The sequence below is a fragment of the Pomacea canaliculata genome, linkage group LG8 (assembly GCF_003073045.1).
Source record: "Pomacea canaliculata isolate SZHN2017 linkage group LG8, ASM307304v1, whole genome shotgun sequence".
Lineage (NCBI taxonomy): Eukaryota > Metazoa > Mollusca > Gastropoda > Architaenioglossa > Ampullariidae > Pomacea > Pomacea canaliculata.
The window spans coordinates 10,388,281-10,407,285 of NC_037597.1; the positions used below are offsets into that span (position 1 = coordinate 10,388,281).

Below are 19,005 nucleotides of genomic sequence, written 5' to 3' on the forward strand. Positions count from 1 at the left end.
GAAAAAGCAAAACCTATTGCTTTTTCCCTTTCATACATCTAATAATGATGAAAGTTGTTATGTTGCATTATTCCTTAAGGTTCATGGTGCTTTGCGGATAATAAGATATACTAAGATCATACTGGAGCTGAAAGTGTAACAAGCTTCATAATCTAACAAGCAGAGACTGTCAGTCAAAAACATCATTGAACATGCATGTCTGCAGCTGCTTCTTAAATGCTGACAATGAGCATGCATTTCATTGATAGGGAAATGTGCTCCAGACAGTTGAAGCAGCACACACACACCAACAATCTTTCAGTTCATCCTAATAACAGTCAGCAGCTTTTCTCTAGAGTATCCAAGTGATCTAGAATATAGTGGACAGAATAGCAAAAAGATATGAAGTATACCCTGAAATTATCAAAAAAAAGTAGGGTAGGGATTCTGTACTGTTTATGACACTTCACTGGCAACTAATGACATTTCCTGAGCAAAATTCTAGTGTGCTCATGCTTTGATTTATGGAAAACAAGGCATGCACCACTGTTCTGACTCTTTGCAAGGGCCACAATCTGGTCAATAGATAAGCAAGAGTATAAAAAAGCCTATAAGTAAAAAAACATTTAATAATGTTGCTTGCAGATTTGTGAATCTGATAGCAAAACCTTGAAAGCTTAAGCGTTGTTGTCTGGTGATAATACGTGTTTCGTGTCATCCTGCATCTTGCTCTGTCTCTGGTCTATTGTCATGTTTGATTCCTTTGGAGAAGCAGTTAAAGGTCTGTGAAAAGCTGCAAGACAGGCAGCTGTGCAGTGTTACACATCATCAGCAGTGTGGCACCACATGATAACAAGGTACCAAACAGAAAGGACTGGACAGAGATATGCAACAGTCTTATGTCATCTCTCATCTTTTGGCTTGGTCAGCTGTTTGAAAAACAAGAAAAAGGACTGCAAGAGAAAGAGCAATGCAGTGACAGAGTGTCTGGGAGTTGACAGCTTCTTTCTACCCAACCACAGCAAACAGTTCACATCGTCCATCGATTCTAGACTCTGTGTTTGTGTCTGGAGAGTTTATTGAGATTTAGGTGACATTATCTGACAATGACAGGAAGGCAATGTTTACAGAAAAGTTGCTGGTTAGCAAGAGTCAGAGCTCAAGTTCTCAGTGACACAGTCATTGTTTCGCCATTGCAAGCACTGCAGCTGCTGCTGTCAAGGACAGAATTATTCATTTGTTTGGTGAATCTGTCCTGAGGTTTTCAAGTCCATATACCAGACCATTGTGCTTTATAACAGAACGTAGCCACAAACTACATCGCAGTGACAAGTCAGCAAGTTTACATCAGACTCTGCTCCCTCGCTTTTGCAAGTTGCATCGCCTCTTCCTGCAGGGCCTGGTGGATCCTATCAGTTGGATCACTAAAGAAAGGGGAAATGCCTGCTCCACTGCACCAAGCAATAATATTTTTTTACTTCTTCTAGTAATATGATGTATTAATTAATATTATATTTATGTATGATGTATTTGCATGCCTGTATGTAAAGTGCATTGAGTCTGAAAAAGGCACTATACAAATGTCCTATTTATTATTAAAACCTGAGACAGCCATAACATATAAGAGGACCGAAAGTGAAGTAACAAGCTAATTATAACAGCCTGTAAATGCTGTCTGTCAATAATTTTTGTATGATCAAGCTCATGTACAGCTTTTATGGTCAACCAGTCTACCATTTTAGTTGTTTTCAAAAAATAAAATTTCACTTTTCCACACTTTACTGCTATAATGCAGAGGTGGAATTCTTAGCCCTATTATGTTCAAACTAATCAATTTGTAAGCAATTTTAAATTTCTCATGTACAATCTTATTAATAGCTGCTTAAACAATAAAATTAATCAGTTCAATTTAGTAAAAGATGAAAACAAATTTAAGCAATGTGTTTTATTAAAAACAGTCTACCTAACCTAAAGAATATGAGTATCATAAAATTTTCTGTTTTTTTCCAAAACCACCTTTAACATTTAATTACAATATAAAATTCTAACCATGAAAGGCATCAACATTATCTTTCATCACAGAAATTAGTTTTGGTGCAGCTTTATGTCTGGCACTGTTGAAGATAGACAAGTCTTGGAATACAAAGGATGGTCTGATACATTCACATAGCATAGGCAGCTAATCCCTGCCATATTCTTACAGTTCATAACCTGTGTGCATCTTGTAAGTTTTGTTAAATACTGATTTTTAGATAACATTAGTGTACATCTTTTTCTGAACTAGAAAATGTGCTATCACTTGCAGATAACTGCATCTTGTGTATGTGCATGTAGTTGCGCTGTTCTTGTCAAGGAAGTTTCTTCAATAGTGTTCTCTTGGTATCCCCGTCGTCAGGATAACTTTCACTAGTAAAACCTTCCACTCCTGTCTGTTTAGTGTATATCTCCAGGAAAGACACTGTTCCTCTATATCTTATTCTTCCACTTTCATCTGTTGTCCAAAAGGGAACCGTCTTATCCAGTGGTCTATGCCCAGGTTACTTTCTTATCTTCTATTTTCTTACAGGGGCCAGACTTACGCAGTTTTGTTTTTGTTTTGCTTTTTTTTGGGGGGGGAGGGGGGACATGGGTTTATATTGTTAGGTCAGTAACAGCAACAAGCAGTGCATCCATCCTCAATAATTCCAGCAGATCAGCAGATTTCAACAAAGCATGACCAAAAAGATGCACCTTCAGCAAATTCTTCTGTTTGTATTCCTGGTAAGAACACTTGATTTCCAAATTTTTTTCTTTATATTTTTTGATGAAAGCTTCATTTCCTCTGTTGATTTAGTTCTTTAAGTTCTCCTTATGATTTCCATCAGATGTTAAAAAGCTACCAAAATAAATTCTTGTGTGTTTTCCCTCACTATTGTCAATTAAAATGAGCTCTGTAGACACTGCTCAGGAGAAATTTATTTGCCAGTTAATGTATACTTTCCTATTTAGCTACATCTGGCTATTCCATATACATGTACATCCAGGTTTGCCACATATGACTTAGATATTGCTAGTAATAATTTATTCAAAGCTGAGTATAATATAAAAATAGTTCTATTTTGATTAAAATTCAAAGCATTCTCTTGTAGCACTTCATCTCAAACGATGCTATCTTTCGCTCTTGGTCTGTCAGCAATGTACAAGTCTCACTTTCTACAGCAAGACTGGGACAAAAGACTCAATTCGGTTGCAAAAAAGACGTTTGTGCTGCTCAAAATTCTGTTCAGTCTTGTCATTGCCACTGTCGCGGCTGTGATCTATCAATGAACATCTTCTGCGCTACCACTGTCACTAGTTAGGGTCGAGCTGACATATTTGAAGCCTGAACCTGTTCCCCATTCAACTTGATGTAGCCTTTACCAGGCATTTGCTATGACCTTGCTCTTTCGCTCTTCTCCATTCCATACTCTTGTGCACATGCGTCTAACTTGTCTGTTAGAGACTGTAATTCACTGCTGTTGCCCGCTATCAGGTCTATTCCTCTGCAAAGAGGAGGTTACTTGGTCTTCCTCTGATCAAGATGGAGGATTTGTGGTCTTCTAACTTATTACGCATCACTTTCTCTAGGTAGATGTTGAACAACACTAGAGAGAGAAGGCAGCCCTGGCAAACACCTACAGTAGTGGGGAAGGACTCCCCCACCTGGCTGTTGAGCAGGACAGAACTTCTGGACCCATCATACAGAGCTTTGATGTTCAGGATGAGACCCTCATCCACGCTGTATGATCGCAGTACATTCCACAGACCTTTGTGGCAGATTCCATCAAAAGCCCTTCTGAAGCCAACAAAGTTGTGGTAAAGAGCTTTACTATGCTGAAGGTGCTTTACTACCATTGCTCTCACTCTGAAGACGTGTTCGATTGTCTTGCGGCCAGCCTGGAATCCGGCTTGTTCTTCAGCTAATATCTCTTCCACAGCCGCTGTCAGTCAGCATTGGAGTACCCTAAGCATAACCTAGGTTGATTGTTTGATAATTCTCGCATTTGCAACTGTTGCCCTTCTTTGGCAAGGGCACTACCAATGACTGCAACCGATCACGTGGCCACTTCCTGGTTTGCCAGATTTTGCGACATATCATCGTGAGCACTTCCGTCAGTCCTCACCTCCTTTGATAAGTTCCAATGGGGCATCACTGAACCCTGCAGCTTTTAGGGCCTGCTTATCAATATTGCTGCCTTGACTTTCGCTCTCAGGACTTGTACGTCCTGGAGTATTGTCTTCTGATAGCTGCACCATATCTAGAATGTTTTCATCTGTTTTGATTGGCGCATTTATAGCTCATCTCAATACTCTGGGAATCGATTGAGGACGTCCTTTTGCTTGGACAACAGGCGACCCTGTTTGTCCTCAATCTTCACCTTTTTACTTAATGGCCCATCACACGAGAGAGTGCAAACCAGACTGAAAGCCTATGTGAAGTCATCCCATTTCATACCATTATCGATTTCCAAACATCTGGCTTCCCTGACAGCCTTGATATTCTTTCACACCTTGCGATGGACTTTCCTGTATGCCTCATCTGCCTCAGGACTCGTTCGCGTTTGAAGTCTCAGTTTCTTCTTTGTTCACATCGCTCCAGGACCTCCTTTGTGATCTAGGGTGATTTGGTCGACTTCTTTCTCCCCAGCATTTTGTCTGGCAATGATACGAGTACCTCTTTGATCTATAATTATCAGCATCATGCACAGGCAAAGCCCCATCTCATGTTTATCTGTAAAGTTGGCTTTAAACTTCTCAAGCTCTCCATAAAGTAAAAGCTAATTATTAGTCAGCAAACAGATGCATGAAACTGCTTCTGTATTTAGGTCTTTCAGCAAAGTGAGGCAAGAGGAGCATATTCTGAGTAAGACAATAAATTAAAAAAATTTATATATGACAAAAAAAATATGAAGGATAAAATAACAGTGGAAATGGTTACATTCCCATTTTGATTAATTTTGTGCTCGACACTCCTATACTCACTACTTCTTGTTCAATTACCATCCACAAGTGCACATTGTAGCTGGAATGCTTATAAAGGATTACAACATATCTTCCGATAGTCATGGTTTGAGCTGTATAACTGTTGGCATAATCCAATTGTAGATCAACTAATAAATAATTTCAACAAAAGGAGAATATTATAGAAAAGGGGCATTGTGATCATCTTGAATATGCAATCTGAGGTTTATTTCAGCATCTTCTTACAGGTCAAAAATGGGAAAGTGGTAATCATTATTTCTAGTCTGTTTATTTTTTTTTTTTAAATATCTTTTACTTTTCATGTTAAAAGCCATACTTCTGAGAGTAGTTGTCCTTTAAAATCTGAAAAAATGTATGGTCTCTGCGATAATGAATCTGGTCAACATAGAGTATTTTCAAACTTAAATAAACTGCTGTTTCACAAAGGGATCATAAACAGCTGCTATGAAAAGTCTTTGAAAACATTCAAAAAACTGACTTTGATACTCATGTAGAACGACAAATAAATCTGGCAATGACTGTACACTGCCATCATTTTACATGTTGTGCTATACTTTATTATGAAGGTGTGCATGTTTATAAAAATTTAATCTTGCTTTTAGCACCCATTTCACCTGTCATCTTGGGACTGGGAGAGGGTCTGTGATGTTACTGAGGTTCCTTGTTCTTCCATTATCTGGACCAGTACATGCAGTGAACACTCACATGTTCTGCAATTTAAATAAAATACACTAAACATGCAAAGCATGCGATTTTTAGTATGCTATAAAAAGTTAAGCCAAAAATTAGAAAATTGCAATATTTGTCACCATCACTTTGAAGTATAATGGACAACTAATGATGATGGCATGCTGTAAGCAATTATACCCAAAGTACACATAACTTTGAATCAATACTGTGATTTTGTGTGAATGCAGTTATCTGTTACCATGCAAGAGAACCTACTAGTGTGTTGTACATTTAATTATCTTTCATCTGCTTGTTTACAATAAAATAAGGCACACCTTGTTGAGGGAGGGAAGGAACTGCCTTTGCATGCTACTATGAAAAGAATGCATAAAAATGACCAATTTACTGAGGGAGAAAGACAGGAAAAGACCAAAGCAAAAATAATAATAAATCAAGAAATATTGGTTTCAGCTATAAAAATTTGATACATGCTATACTAAGCATTTAACCAGATTACAGAAAGAAAATAATAGTCATATAGTGACCTCTAGTCTTTATTCCTAAACAAGTATTTTTTTCAAAAAAGACAAATCTTATGACTATTACAATGCTATTTTCTTTGGTAAATTGTGACAAAATGAAAATATATACTACTTTTTAAAAAAGAAAAAAGGCATATGTTCAACATAAAAATACTATTTCTAAGCAACTGTCTGAACAATGTAGTGCTTCTTTACTTTGGTGTGTATTAATTGATGAAATTGTACCGAAAAATAGTCTAGCCTTTTATCACGCACTTTGCATAGTTGATCTTTATGCAGCCATTGTTGCTTAAATTATATACCATCTACAAAAAAATGTAAGGCACAATGAGGATCTGAAATATATTTGCTTCTGAAATAAATAAGTCACTAACATTGTTTGGTGTTGCTCTTTGAATTATATGGCTACTGAAAAGATTTTGATCTCTCAGTAACATAAAAGACTGATTTTGCAAAATAAACAATCAAATAAATTTATTCTTTATTCCACTACTGGCAGGCCTGTCCTTAGCCCCCGCGGGGCCTGATGCATAAGGCATGTGCAGGGCCCTGAACACCACAATCGCATGGTTTTAAGCAAAAGCACGGGGCCCTAGGCAGATGCCTCATCTATCTGTTCCTAAGCATGGCCCTGACTAATGGCATATGATCAATATACTGATATCAACATCCCAAACTAAGCTAGACAGCAAATGACACTAATACAAATGTAAACTTTAAAACAGATGCCATTGCTAGGACGTTTCAAATTAGCTGTTGTGATCTAACAGGATAATTAGTATACACATCAAAGACCTGTGATGCTATAATTCTGGAATTATAAGATAAAATCATCAACACGTCTGTGAACAATTTCACGTGTGTGTGCACGCACTTACCTAAACAGTTGTTAGGCAGTCTCAAGCTTTTAACTTACTGCTTACATATTTCCCTAAATTTTTAGAGTTCACTTCGCTTTTAGGCATGAAAGTTCATAACTAACACGTTTTACGTTAATCATAATGCACAAATGTGGCATTGGAAAAGCCTTCCAATCCTTAAAGACACGAGATAGTTGTTTGATTACACTGATGATTACATTAACAGTGTCAAAAGGGTCCTCCCACTCATTTTGTTGCGGCCAAGTTGTAAGTAGTTAATGACATGCTGATAAGCTTATACATGCGTTCCTCAAATCAGAAACGAGATGAATCGGTTGAGCCACTTAAAAAGTGCAATGAAATATCGATTTAAAAAAAAATCATTTAAAAAAAGCTCACGTACAAAAATCCTGATAGTTTCTTCTGTCAGCAAAATAGAAGAAGCTGGCCGCCCAAGCCCACTGCTCTGAGCGAGGAATTCTTTTATCCAACTCTTAAATGTGATGGTAGTGGCTGCTCCTGAGCGCAAAATTATCAAATAGTTGATATGGGTAACAATATTTTTAGGTCAACGCTGAGAATAAGAAACCTGATAGGGAAACAATGTAACTTTCCTACTTCCTCCCATCGAGTCATCAACTAACATGGCGGCTGAAAAGTTCGTATTTTCTCGCGTTATTTCTTAACGCAATCGTGACATCGCGAGCCTAGTTTGCATACGGGTACTTTCTGCATACTACCACCTGAGGTGAGACATCTGGCAATACGGTTACTTCGTCTAAAGAATATTTTCTTAAGCTTTTATGTTTACGTAAAACTAATGTTTGAAGATATGTTTTCATCTTTTATTAACTTTACAGCATTTGTGTTTTCAGGTTTGGTCCAAGAGGTCCTTTGTCAAGGACATAGGCCTACATATTCCGTCGCATATTTTTGCTTGCAACTTGGGACTCGTATCCCAGGATATTGGCTAGTGCCAGTTCAATATTTCTGCTCGTTTTCTCCACCGTATAAGGTTTTATGACGTTTTTGCGTCAAATCGGTAAGTATGTGTGTAGTTAATAGCATTTTTGCTTTCTTTTAATAAATCGAACACGACTTCTTGCATCATGTCGCTCTACCCCAGACAGTCCGCCATATTTTTCGTGGCCACGTTCAAGCACGTGTGTATCACTACATGAAAATGTGATTACGCCCACGATTTATGTTTAAGTTATTTTTTAAAGAAATTATATTGTAATAACATTGACATCTTTTCATACCGTGTTAAGAGGTGTTCATATTTTATTTGAAAGATAAATTATATATTGTTCTGACCCTGCCTCCTCGATTCAGAGTTGAAGCTGTTGAAGTGGGCAGGTTATTTATTTTTTGGTTTCCTGTTGATCTAATGTCAGAATTAAAGAGTACTTAAAATTGCTGCCGTTTTGACGTGTAAATCTATAGTTTATAACAGGGATAAAGGTCTACTTACAAGTTTTGTACTGATTGCGCAAATTTTAAAAATATGTTAGCCCACAGATAAATCGAAAGCAGAAGTGCACGTTGTGCTTATATAGTGCGCGACTGAAATGTAATTAAAACTAGACTTTCTTGTGTTTTGATAGTTCTTTATTGGCTGAGCCTTGGCATAGGTTTCTTCCAGTTTACACAACAAGTGGGGTGCTATTTTTGTTCTTATAGACTAGATACAGCGTAGTTCAAGATCCTTCCCTAGATTGGGGTAAATATCTAGCACACACATTTTTCAATGCTTGAGATACATGCCTACAAATATAATAAATGTGCAATTTACATCGCATTTGATAATGTTCCTGTAGAAGCATGCTTTCAGTACTTAAGACTAAAGATGTGGGCAACATACAATGAACGGAAGTACAGTACTTACAAGTAATAAAAGAACAAACGTTGAAAGTGCAAGGAAGAATCAGGTAATAAACAATAATGGCAGCGTGAGTTATGTGAATCAGCAAAATCTGTAGACATACTCAAAAAGAGGTCAGTGGTACAAACATTTACTTTGTGAATCTTCGGCCAATGGAAGACATGAGAATTAGGCATATTGTGACACATGAATTTGATCTCTTTCTGTGTGTGACAGTGCTTCTCAGGAATGGAAGAAGAAGATTCATTCAGATGTGGGGTAACAGTATCTTGCACATGGCTTTACCCAGTCATCAGAAGGGGGCAGGGGTGTTTACTCCTCAGTAGTCCTTAAAAGACAAAAGATATTTTTGGGTGTTGACTTTTGGTGTCACTCTTATCAACTCTTTTTTACTTATGTTTGCAGGGCCCCTGTTGAGGCAAGCAAAAACCATTGCGCCCTTGAATTTAGAGTTTTGGAGTTTTAATACTCCAGGAGCTTTTATGAAGTTCTCTGCCACTCTCACGTATTGGAGAAAACCCCACTGTAGTATTCACAGAAAGCGTAAACCTTACCAAATAATCCAAACATGGCCATCAACATTGACCGATCCAACATGGACCAGTTCTACCGCTATAAGATGCCTCGGCTCTTAGCCAAGGTAAAAGATGCATCTTGGATGCAGAGTCCGTTTGTGTCAGAAAAAACAAGTCAACATTTGAAAAGAAATCTCAAGGAAATATGCTACAATTTTTAAAATGCTGAAGTAAAATTAATTGATATTAGCCAAAAATTGACTAATGGATGTGAAATGTTTTTGTTGTTAATTTGAATAGCACTAATTGTGCTAACACATTGTCTTTCTGCTGTACATTTACAAATCCTGTTGAGGCCGACATTTCAGTCAGCTGTGATAATATTAAAACAATTTAAGGCACTTTGCCATGGTTGCAACAAGAGCTTGTATATTTAGACTGGTAAAAGCGTAAAGTTAATGGAATCCAAAACAGGATTGGCTATTAAAAAGAAGTATGGAATGAGACTAAACAAAAGGTTGGCAGATTTACATATCATTAAGAAGGAAGCAGTAGATCTGTTGAATTTCATATGCATCTCCAGCTTGAAGTTACTGTCCACTGTACAGATATATAGAAAAAGTGAAATTGTTTTGTTTTGAAATCCTACAATATCGCTGAAGGAGCACTAAAGACAGAGATCGTGGACTAGAAGAATAAAGTATATCCTGGTAAAAGTCCAGAAATTTGTTCTGGTTGTACTACAATGTGAATTGTTTTTCCAAGGAGCAAAGAGTTTTTAGTGGGGAGGGTAGGCAGAAATGAGTTTGATTATGACTTTCAGACCTTGCATTTTAAAAAATTTTACTAAACATGTGCTCTTTTGTTTTAATTCTTGACACGTGCTATGTGTTTGTAAATATCACTGATCTGTGTAGGTGGAGGGCAAAGGAAATGGAATAAAGACTGTGATTGTCAACATGGTGGAGATAGCAAAGGCGCTTTCCAGGCCACCAACTTGTAAGTGTCTCGTGTTAGTGTCATGATATGCAATATTCCTTACTTTTATCTTAAGTGATAAGTGCATGTTTCCCTCACTGATACCTTAAATCTATGTTGCTGCAAAAGTAGAACACCTGTTAACCTAACTGGTGATATAAAGAAATACGCACAATGCATTTAATTTATTTACAGAGGAAAATGCAAGGACAAAAATCTGCTTTACCTCTTGCACTTGAAATGTGAAATGGAATTTGTTGTGTGAATGATCACAAGGGACTGCTGCCTCATTGTTGCATAGTGCAATATAGTACATTCAAGAGACAAGGCTCATACCATGTATTCCGATCAGAAAATCTTTCAACCATTAGGGTTAATGCAGAGCACTACCAAGAGAATACCAAGGACATCATGGTGACCTATTGTGGGGAGGTGTTATACTAAACTTTCACGTGCTAAGCATCTGTTTTTAGAACTACGAGATCAATCTTTAGAGGAAAACTGACTGCTTCCAAGACCCTTTCCTCTAAATGCATGTTGTTTGGTTTTAAACTGACAAAACAGCTGCTTGATGGTCACAAACATTGAGCACAATATTTTCTTACGCTGTCTGCAAACTTTCGATGAGATCTTTGCTGTTGATGCCAAACGATAGGATAGGTTGGTCCTGGCCTTTCAGGTAACCCACTGCTGGCAAGGTGTGGGATGTGTGGCAGCATGGGAAATAACCTAATAGTGTTCATCATAGGAAAATCAAGTTGTCAGAATCAGTAAAATGCACTATTTAGGATTCTTGTGTTCATTTCAGACCCCACCAAGTACTTTGGTTGTGAACTGGGTGCTCAGACTCAGTTTGATGGCAAAAACGATCGATACATTGTTAACGGATCCCACGATGCAGAAAAGCTTCAAAATCTGCTTGATGGCTTTATAAAAAAGTTTGTGCTTTGCCCAGAATGTTCAAATCCAGAGACCAATCTCGTAAGTGAATTTATGTGGCTTATCGGTTAAGTGTGTATACTTGCATATTGGTAATCTAGGTGTTAAAATTATGCTTTAAACTGCGTTTTTTCCTTCTCTCTACATAGATTGTATCCACAAAGAAACAAACCATTCAGCAGCGTTGCATCGCTTGTGGTAACAATAGCAATGTTGACATGCGCCACAAACTTACCACCTTTATCCTTAAGAACCCCCCAGAAATGGTAAGTTATGCTGAATTTTTTTGTTTACCCTTATCCAACATTTGCCAAGTTTATAAATAGGAAAAAGTTTTTAGCTTTTTTGTCAAGAAAGGAATCACTTTTATTCTGGTGGTTTTTTTGTTTTTTAAACATTTTCATTACTACTTTGCTACTTAAAAGAAAGCTGTTAAAATTAACAGTTGTTCGCTTTGCGCTAAATCATAACTTTTTGATTTTGTGGAATTGCTTAGGATCCACAAACTCAAACACCAAGCAAAGGCAAGAAGTCGAAGAAGGATAAGGTAAGTTTTATAACATACACTTGCTAGTTATGGTAGGTATAAGTAACGCATGATCTACAACACATATTGTGAAACACTGAGGCTGGAAGTCCCAATTTCAGTTGACAATCGGTGAAAGTTTTTTCTGTAAAGGTGAAACATCATGTCTATGAACCAATTTTTTTCATTATTATTAAGATGTTTCTTGTTACGCCTGCTTGGGGTGAGATTTGAAATCATTTATTTTAGTGTACCATTGCAACATGAAAATCCACATTTACAGACGTGCTAAGCCATTTGCTGTAAAATTTTCCAATGCTTGTGTGCAGAAGGATGAATCAGATCGTCACAGCCCAGAAGCCAACACTCAGCAGCAAATGGCTGCCCAGCGTGCATCAGGTGGTAACATTGATGTACCACCTGAGGTAAACATTTATTGTTAGCTGATAGTACTTTGCTTTTGTTTTTTATCTCAGCTTGGTGTTTGTACTTTCTTAAACATGTAATACATTCGTCCTTATACATCTTGCTAAATGCTTTTTGCTGATTTTTTTATGTAAGGCTTATGTGGAGTGATAATTGCTTATGATAATAATGCATACATTGCTTAAGCACACCTGTACTGACCTCATTGTTAAAGACTGGGGTAGGGGTAATGATCAGTTTTTAAGTTCTTTAAAATATATCTTTCTCTGGGGCGAATAATCGGAATCTGCTTTTTTATTATTATTATTATTTGCAGAATGCTGAAGCTGCAGACGATGACTGGGGTGACGAAGTCAGTGAGGAAGCAGTAAAGCAGCGGATGGAAGAACTGTCTGGTGCAGCAAAAGGCCTCGCTCTCACTGATGATTTAGAAAAGACAGACAAGGATCGCTTGGACATAGTGTATCAGCTAGTCAAGGTCAGTCTGGGGTTGGGAAATATTTTTATCTTTTAGTGCTGGTGCGGGGTATCTAAATAGTCACTGCATGTCAGTTTTAAATGCAATGTTTCAATTTACAAAAAGTGCTGTGTTGCTTTAAGGCAAGAAGTAACTTGAGACATTAATGGTTTTTAGGCTGACCTGGTGAGATTTAAAATAACATCACTGGTATACAACACGTGGTTGATGCATATTTGCAGAAATATGTTTTGATACTAAATAAATCTGTTGCTAACATGTATCTTCACTATTTTTCTGAAAATGGCTCAGCCATGGTTACGCACCTGGCAATAAAGAGATGTACATCCTGTCCCCTAATTTGCCGTTTGAGCGAAATGCCCAAGCTATAAATAGTTCTGAAACTGTTTCAAGTTTTATGCCTCGTCTTTCTGTGAATCACTCATGCCTTTAGCAGTCTGTTGTCAGCAAAAGGGCTTTAAAAAAATTTTTCCTTCTCCGTAGTGCTAAATGCACAGTTAATGAATACTCTTTATGTGTGTGAATAATCTTAGTGGGAGAAAATATTTTCAAAAGTTGCATCAACTGTGCAGAAAAAAAATGTTGGGAAATGCCTTGTATGCAAATGATGGTTTGGTTTGGGTTGTTTTTAAGTTAATTCTGATCACAAAATTTTGGTATTGTTTTGAAACTTCATGAATTGAATTGTGATAATGAAAAATAATGCAGTTTTAATAAGAAATATCAAGGGTGATAAACATATATTCCTATGGAATTTTTTGGGCTCAAGATATTTGAAAAAATATTTTGTCTTGTTTATGGGTAAATAACCATGTTCAGTTGCTTATATCTCCTGGACCTATTGAGATATCAGAAACTTCTTAGATCATCATAAGAGATGCCTCCCTGGGGCTAGTTGCACAACATGTTTTGAAAACCTTTAACTATTCAAAGGAAATTTTAAATCATTTTTACAAAATAACTCCTGTGCCATAAAGATATGTTTCTTAAGAGCATTCTAAAATTTGTGCTGAAGGGAACAGAAATCTGGTTTAAACAGTTTTATTTTAGCTAAAACAGTTTTCAGTGGGGAAAAGTTGTAAAATTGTCCACTTTGTCTTCTGAACTAGATTTAAGGCCTAAGTATGTTGTGTAACTGGCCTGATCAGACGTGTGTGCACTTGGCCGTGTTGGTCACCTTGTTTTCTTTTTCAGCTTTTGTATATTAAAGCCTTTGGGTAAATCTTGTAAACAATGTATCATATCAAATCTTATATCAGAGCAAGCATCAAAGTGGGGAACTGAAGAAATGCATTAAAGAGGTGGGGATAGAAGCCGAGCGGCTAGAGGTGACGGACAAACTGCCCTTGATTCTGGTGGAAGTTCTGCTTACAGATAAAGTACTGACACAGGTCAAAGAGTACAGTGTCATTTTCCGTATGGTAACTATCAAATTTTTGTGGCTTTGCTTTGAGAAAAATTGCAAGAACATATCAATGGTTACAGAGGTTTTTTAGCCCATGGCATGCATTTTCTTGAAGTTTCAGAGACTTCAAAATCATACTGCTTTAGATTTCCTTATGTGATATTTGTGGTCTCATATTTTAACTTTTGCCTGTTAATGCCTGTCGGCATGGGGTTTTTGTTTTTTGGGTTTTTTTTTTAGGAAATTACTTAAGTCTGCCTTTAATCATTGTAAATTCTCTTATTAGACTAGTTTTACAAGGAGATTTAAAAACATGTTTTTCTCAGTTTTGTGAAGAGAATCATCGGGCTCAAAAATACCTGCTGGGAGGACTGGAGTTGCTAATGGGGAAAGAATATGCAGCTACACTGATGCCACGTGTGCCCCACATCCTCAAAATCTTCTATGATTTAGACATTCTTGACGAGGAAGTCATTTTGGAGTGGGCCAAAAAGGTCAGCTGTTTTTCTTATTGTCTGTTTTGTTGTTAAGGCACTCTTCTTAATGCAAGCTCTGCAGACAGGTGCATGCTTGATCTGAAAGAAGTGCTACATTAATTACCCATGAACCTCTTCCACCACATGCAGTTAATCATAAAGGTGGTCATTGCAACATGGCACACTAAATTGGATGCATTTGGATCAAGTGAAATTGTGCCCTATATCTTCTTTAATCCCTAAATTTTAATAAGGTATTTTGAGTGACAACTGACCTTTAGTTTGCACGGGAAAATATTCTTGAATGCTTTTGTAACTTGTTTGCAGGTCCTTTAATGATGCTTTTAGGGTCCTCATTTTCAATGTGAACCCTGTAATAGGCATTAGTGTAATTCCAAGATTAACACTTTCATATTGAGTAGGGAAGGTGTGCTTGTCCTTTCCTACACCATTGGTAGAGTTATTTGTTGATCATTGCATTTTTATGAATAGAAAGTTTTTTTATGAATATGCGGCATAAAATAAACAAGCCAGTCATTAGAAAGTGCACTTGACAAATCTATAAGGATTTTGTAAGGATTTCATATGTAAAGGCTGTATGATATGGCTTCATTTTCTTCTGCAGAAACTTGAAGGCTGTTAGGACAAGTTTTTATTTCTCTTGTTCAGTTTCTTTCAGTTGAGTTTTCAAATTCTTTGCACTATTTTAAATCCAAGTATAGCAAATGTGCTTGCTGGGATTGAGAAGTGTGCCACATTAGCACCCATGAACCTCTTCCACCACATGCAATTTATCTTGAAGGTGGTCATTGCAACATGGCACAAATGAGTTCTTTCTTTACAGAAGTTGTAATAAATTTGCAGTGTAAATATATAGGTATTCTTTGATATAATAGTAGGGTTTGTTTAGCACGTGTGTTTGTATCTGTGACCCTCCACGACGAAATGAGTCTTAAGTCGCGCGGAGCAGTTTAGTGCTAGAGGCCCCAAAAGGTGATAGGGGTCAATTTTGTTCACTTTAGCTTTTCTTTTAAAATGGATTCCTTGGTAATTAACCTGTCGGGAAAATACTAAAAACGATTCAAATATTAACCTATCAAAAGATTTGTCTGCTAAAGTTAAGGAGTAAACAATCCTGGCTGGCCATCTCGACACTAATGTTTGAACCCACTTTTCTCAAAATTGCTGCCACCGTATTTTCATACTTCAAACAATTATAACTCACCGGACTGTAGGACAGAAGAACTTTTGTATCAAAAGACAGTACAGAATCTGCATTTGAAAATCTCACATTTCCAACGCATTATCAGAAATAGAGCGGATACGTGATTCCTTCCTGAGGATTTGCTTCCTAATCTCTCTTCCTGGACCTTGGAACAGATATTTACAAGGGAGGCAAGACTGTTCCTGTTCCTTAGGGGGAGGTTGTCAAACCGAGGGATGAAAGAAAAAGTGATTAGACTTTCAGTGAAGAACTGATAGAACCGAGTGAGGATGACAGCCGACAAAGAAAGATCTGTTTCCGTATGAGGTACAGACGTTGGCTCTTACATAGGATCATGTCAGTGTTGATGTCCCATTTAAGTTTGTTAATCAAAGATAGTACCTAGATATTTGTAGGAGTCCACTACCTCAATGGCATCATAATGGATAATGCCGATGACTGCCTGAGGCCTGTTTGTCCGAAAATCGAAGATCATTTCCTTAGTCTTTGAGACATTCAAGACAAGAAGATGTTCACTATCATACAAAAAGAGACTTCAAGGCCGTGTCATCAGCAAATTTTACAAAAAAGCACCCGTTCGTAGTGCTTCTACAACTGTTAGTATGAACAGTAATGGAGACAAGCAAAAGCCTTGAAGGGAACAAAGGTGACAACAATATTTGAGAGAAGACCGTTAAGAGAAACGCTCTGATGCCTGTTTGTTAAAAGGTCCAGGATCCAGAGAGCTGGTTGGTGAGACAAATCTGAAACTAAACTCACCGCCTACAAGTGAATGTTACATAGTGCAGAAAAAAATCAGCTAACAGAAGCCTGGCATGATCTGCCTGCAGGTGTCGGTATAAACATTTGAGCTAAGTGCATAGACAAATAAAATGACTGAAATAAAGTACTTTATGCTGACTTGAGACTTGATTATGATTAATGGTGAGTGACCAGTTTGAACCATACTCATTAATTTAAATATGAGCACATTCTTTGTTAGGTTTACAATTTTTAATCTTCCACAACATTAAATTTTTTTTTTCTAAATTCAGGTAACTAAGAAGTATGTCTCGAAGGAAGTGGCATTACAGTTAAGGGAGAAAGCAAAGCCTTTCACAGATTGGCTTGAACAAGCAGAAGAGGAGGAGGAAGATGATGATGAGGAGGAAGCTGAGGATGAGGTGCCTTTTCTGATTTATAAATTATTGGTGGTGACTGTCAGTAAATTAATCATATGATTTTCATCTAAACAGTTAATTGCTGGTTTGGGTCCTATGTGTATTACCTGGTAAATTAAAAGTTGTTAGCAATCTAGTGAATTTTCATGTTTGTTATAGGTGGTGTACTCAACCACTGAAAAGGTTGGAGAGCAGCCAATAGAACCTAAGGCAGCTGAGGAAAATGGAAAAGAAGATGAGGATTTTGACATTGACGCCATTTAGATAAGCAATGGAATAAGGATCGACGGTGTGAATACAAGTGTAAGGTCTCTTCGTGCAGTTGCTTATGAAGCTGAGCTTGTGAACACTGTCTTTGCTCCTTAGCTTTGTGCTCATGTTGGTCATATCTCCCACAAAGAGAATGTGTAATTTGATTGCTGTGACGACATTATTAATCTATGAACTTGGTACATAAAACTGTCTTTTTTTATGTTATTGGTTTGTGTCAGCATTTGTGTGTCTCTTCATGAAAAAGGAAAACCCAGTTGTTGGGTGAGGCTGGGATTAACTAACTTTTATGGGTGTAATTATTTTTTTTAATACTTTTATCAGGGAGATAAGATTTTTTTTTTACCTGTCCCCTGTACGTTTTATTGCTCATAAAGTCCTGCTGGCCATGGAATGTGTAAGCTGGAGTAATCCCAACCACTTCATAATCAAATTTTGAGCAACCTTTTAATTAACTGTTGCTTAACTCTGACAAAAATTTTGCTTTTCTTAATTTGCTTTTTTTCTATTTTATAATTGCCATTTGGGAAGTCTGTTTTAGTGTGGCTTATTTGTAAACAATTGTTTTGGGCAGGGAATAAAGTGATGAGGGTGGTACAGAACTTTGTTTATGTCATGTGTGATCATATTTCCTTTAGAAAAAATAATGAAGTTAAAATTTGTCTGTTATTTGTGAAAAGTTAATGTTCACAGTATTTTTGTTTATTGCTTTTGCATGTCTTAATATAATACTTCAGTCAATCTAAAACTTCATGATTTTCCTTTTGTTTAAATAAATGATGTCTAAAGAATAATGTCTGCATTGTTGGGTTATGATTGTGCAAGACTCGAGTGTACTGCCCTGAATTGTGTTACATTATGCTTTTGCCTTGAGGTGGTTAGCATCCTGTAAAGGATTCAAGAAAAGTTTTGTTAATAATGCAGATCTTGAAAACCTTGCAGTGATGATAAAAATGATGGGTCAGCTTCGTATGCACAAGAACTACTGATCAGCATCTGCTAGGCCAGTGGTGCCGCCTGGAAACCCCCTGGGTAACCTGTCATGTCCAAGCCCAGAGGAAGGTTGGGGTTAGCAACCCCACCCAGTAACACAACTCCTACAGAAACCGCAGATGCAACAAGAGCCTGGATGGGAAGATTCTTCTTCAGAAGGGTCTATAGTCCACCGGGGGTAATAAGGAACAAGAAGGCCAGTGGTGCCCAACCATTTCTTGCTGGACGGACGCGATATAAAATCTCATGGGCCAGAACATGGCGGGTTTGCTAGAATCATGATGTTAAAAATGAAATTGTCTGGTTATAATGAGCGGGTCATAGGTAAGGCATCCTGTGCTAGGCCCTATACCTGCTTGTAGCAGAGGACAAAGAAAAGGGCTGTAAACCAAATTCTGCAGCACAAAGGTAGTGAGAGAAATACCAGATTTCATTATCCTTAAAATGTGAAAATTGGTTTGTGTTTGTTATGATAGCTAATTGTACTTTATTCGCAAAAGACCACTGCATAACATCAGCAGGGGCTAGCAACATAAGCCAAACTGTCACTAAGGTAGGATGAAATGAAGGTTGTAGGTGTAATGATATTGTTTGGGTGCTTGCGATATCCACCTTTGCTGAGGACAATAAAACATACTGCAGTAAGATATGCTAATATAACTCGAATACAGACGATCG

The 19,005-nt window shown here is 37.3% G+C and overlaps 2 protein-coding genes across 11 annotated transcripts in view; one reads left to right on the forward strand and one right to left on the reverse strand.

Annotated features, from left to right (window-relative positions):
• Positions 1 to 7,593, reverse strand: part of LOC112571203 (kinesin light chain-like) — a 44,522-nt gene extending 36,929 nt beyond the window's left edge. For 9 of the 10 annotated variants that reach the window (XM_025250048.1, XM_025250054.1, XM_025250049.1 and 6 more), the window contains exons 1-2: positions 7,455 to 7,593; positions 5,595 to 5,690 (exon numbers count right to left, since the gene is read on the reverse strand). In XM_025250048.1, the coding sequence (XP_025105833.1) occupies positions 5,595 to 5,653 (59 nt within the window). In that variant the 5' untranslated portion in view covers positions 5,654 to 5,690; positions 7,455 to 7,593. The remainder of the gene's footprint in view (positions 1 to 5,594; positions 5,691 to 7,454) is intronic. The other variant, XM_025250047.1, reaches the window with a different exon arrangement.
• A 91-nt stretch (positions 7,594 to 7,684) lies between these two features.
• On the forward strand, positions 7,685 to 18,128 carry LOC112571204 (eukaryotic translation initiation factor 5-like). The gene is made up of 13 exons (XM_025250055.1): positions 7,685 to 7,799; positions 7,927 to 8,093; positions 9,342 to 9,576; positions 10,369 to 10,450; positions 11,238 to 11,410; positions 11,518 to 11,634; positions 11,865 to 11,915; positions 12,224 to 12,319; positions 12,637 to 12,798; positions 14,058 to 14,219; positions 14,530 to 14,697; positions 16,939 to 17,067; positions 17,224 to 18,128. Exons 3-13 carry the CDS (start codon positions 9,505 to 9,507, stop codon positions 17,326 to 17,328), a joined length of 1,317 nt encoding a protein of 438 aa, XP_025105840.1. The 5' UTR covers positions 7,685 to 7,799; positions 7,927 to 8,093; positions 9,342 to 9,504; the 3' UTR covers positions 17,329 to 18,128.
• Positions 18,129 to 19,005: the final 877 nt, after the last annotated feature.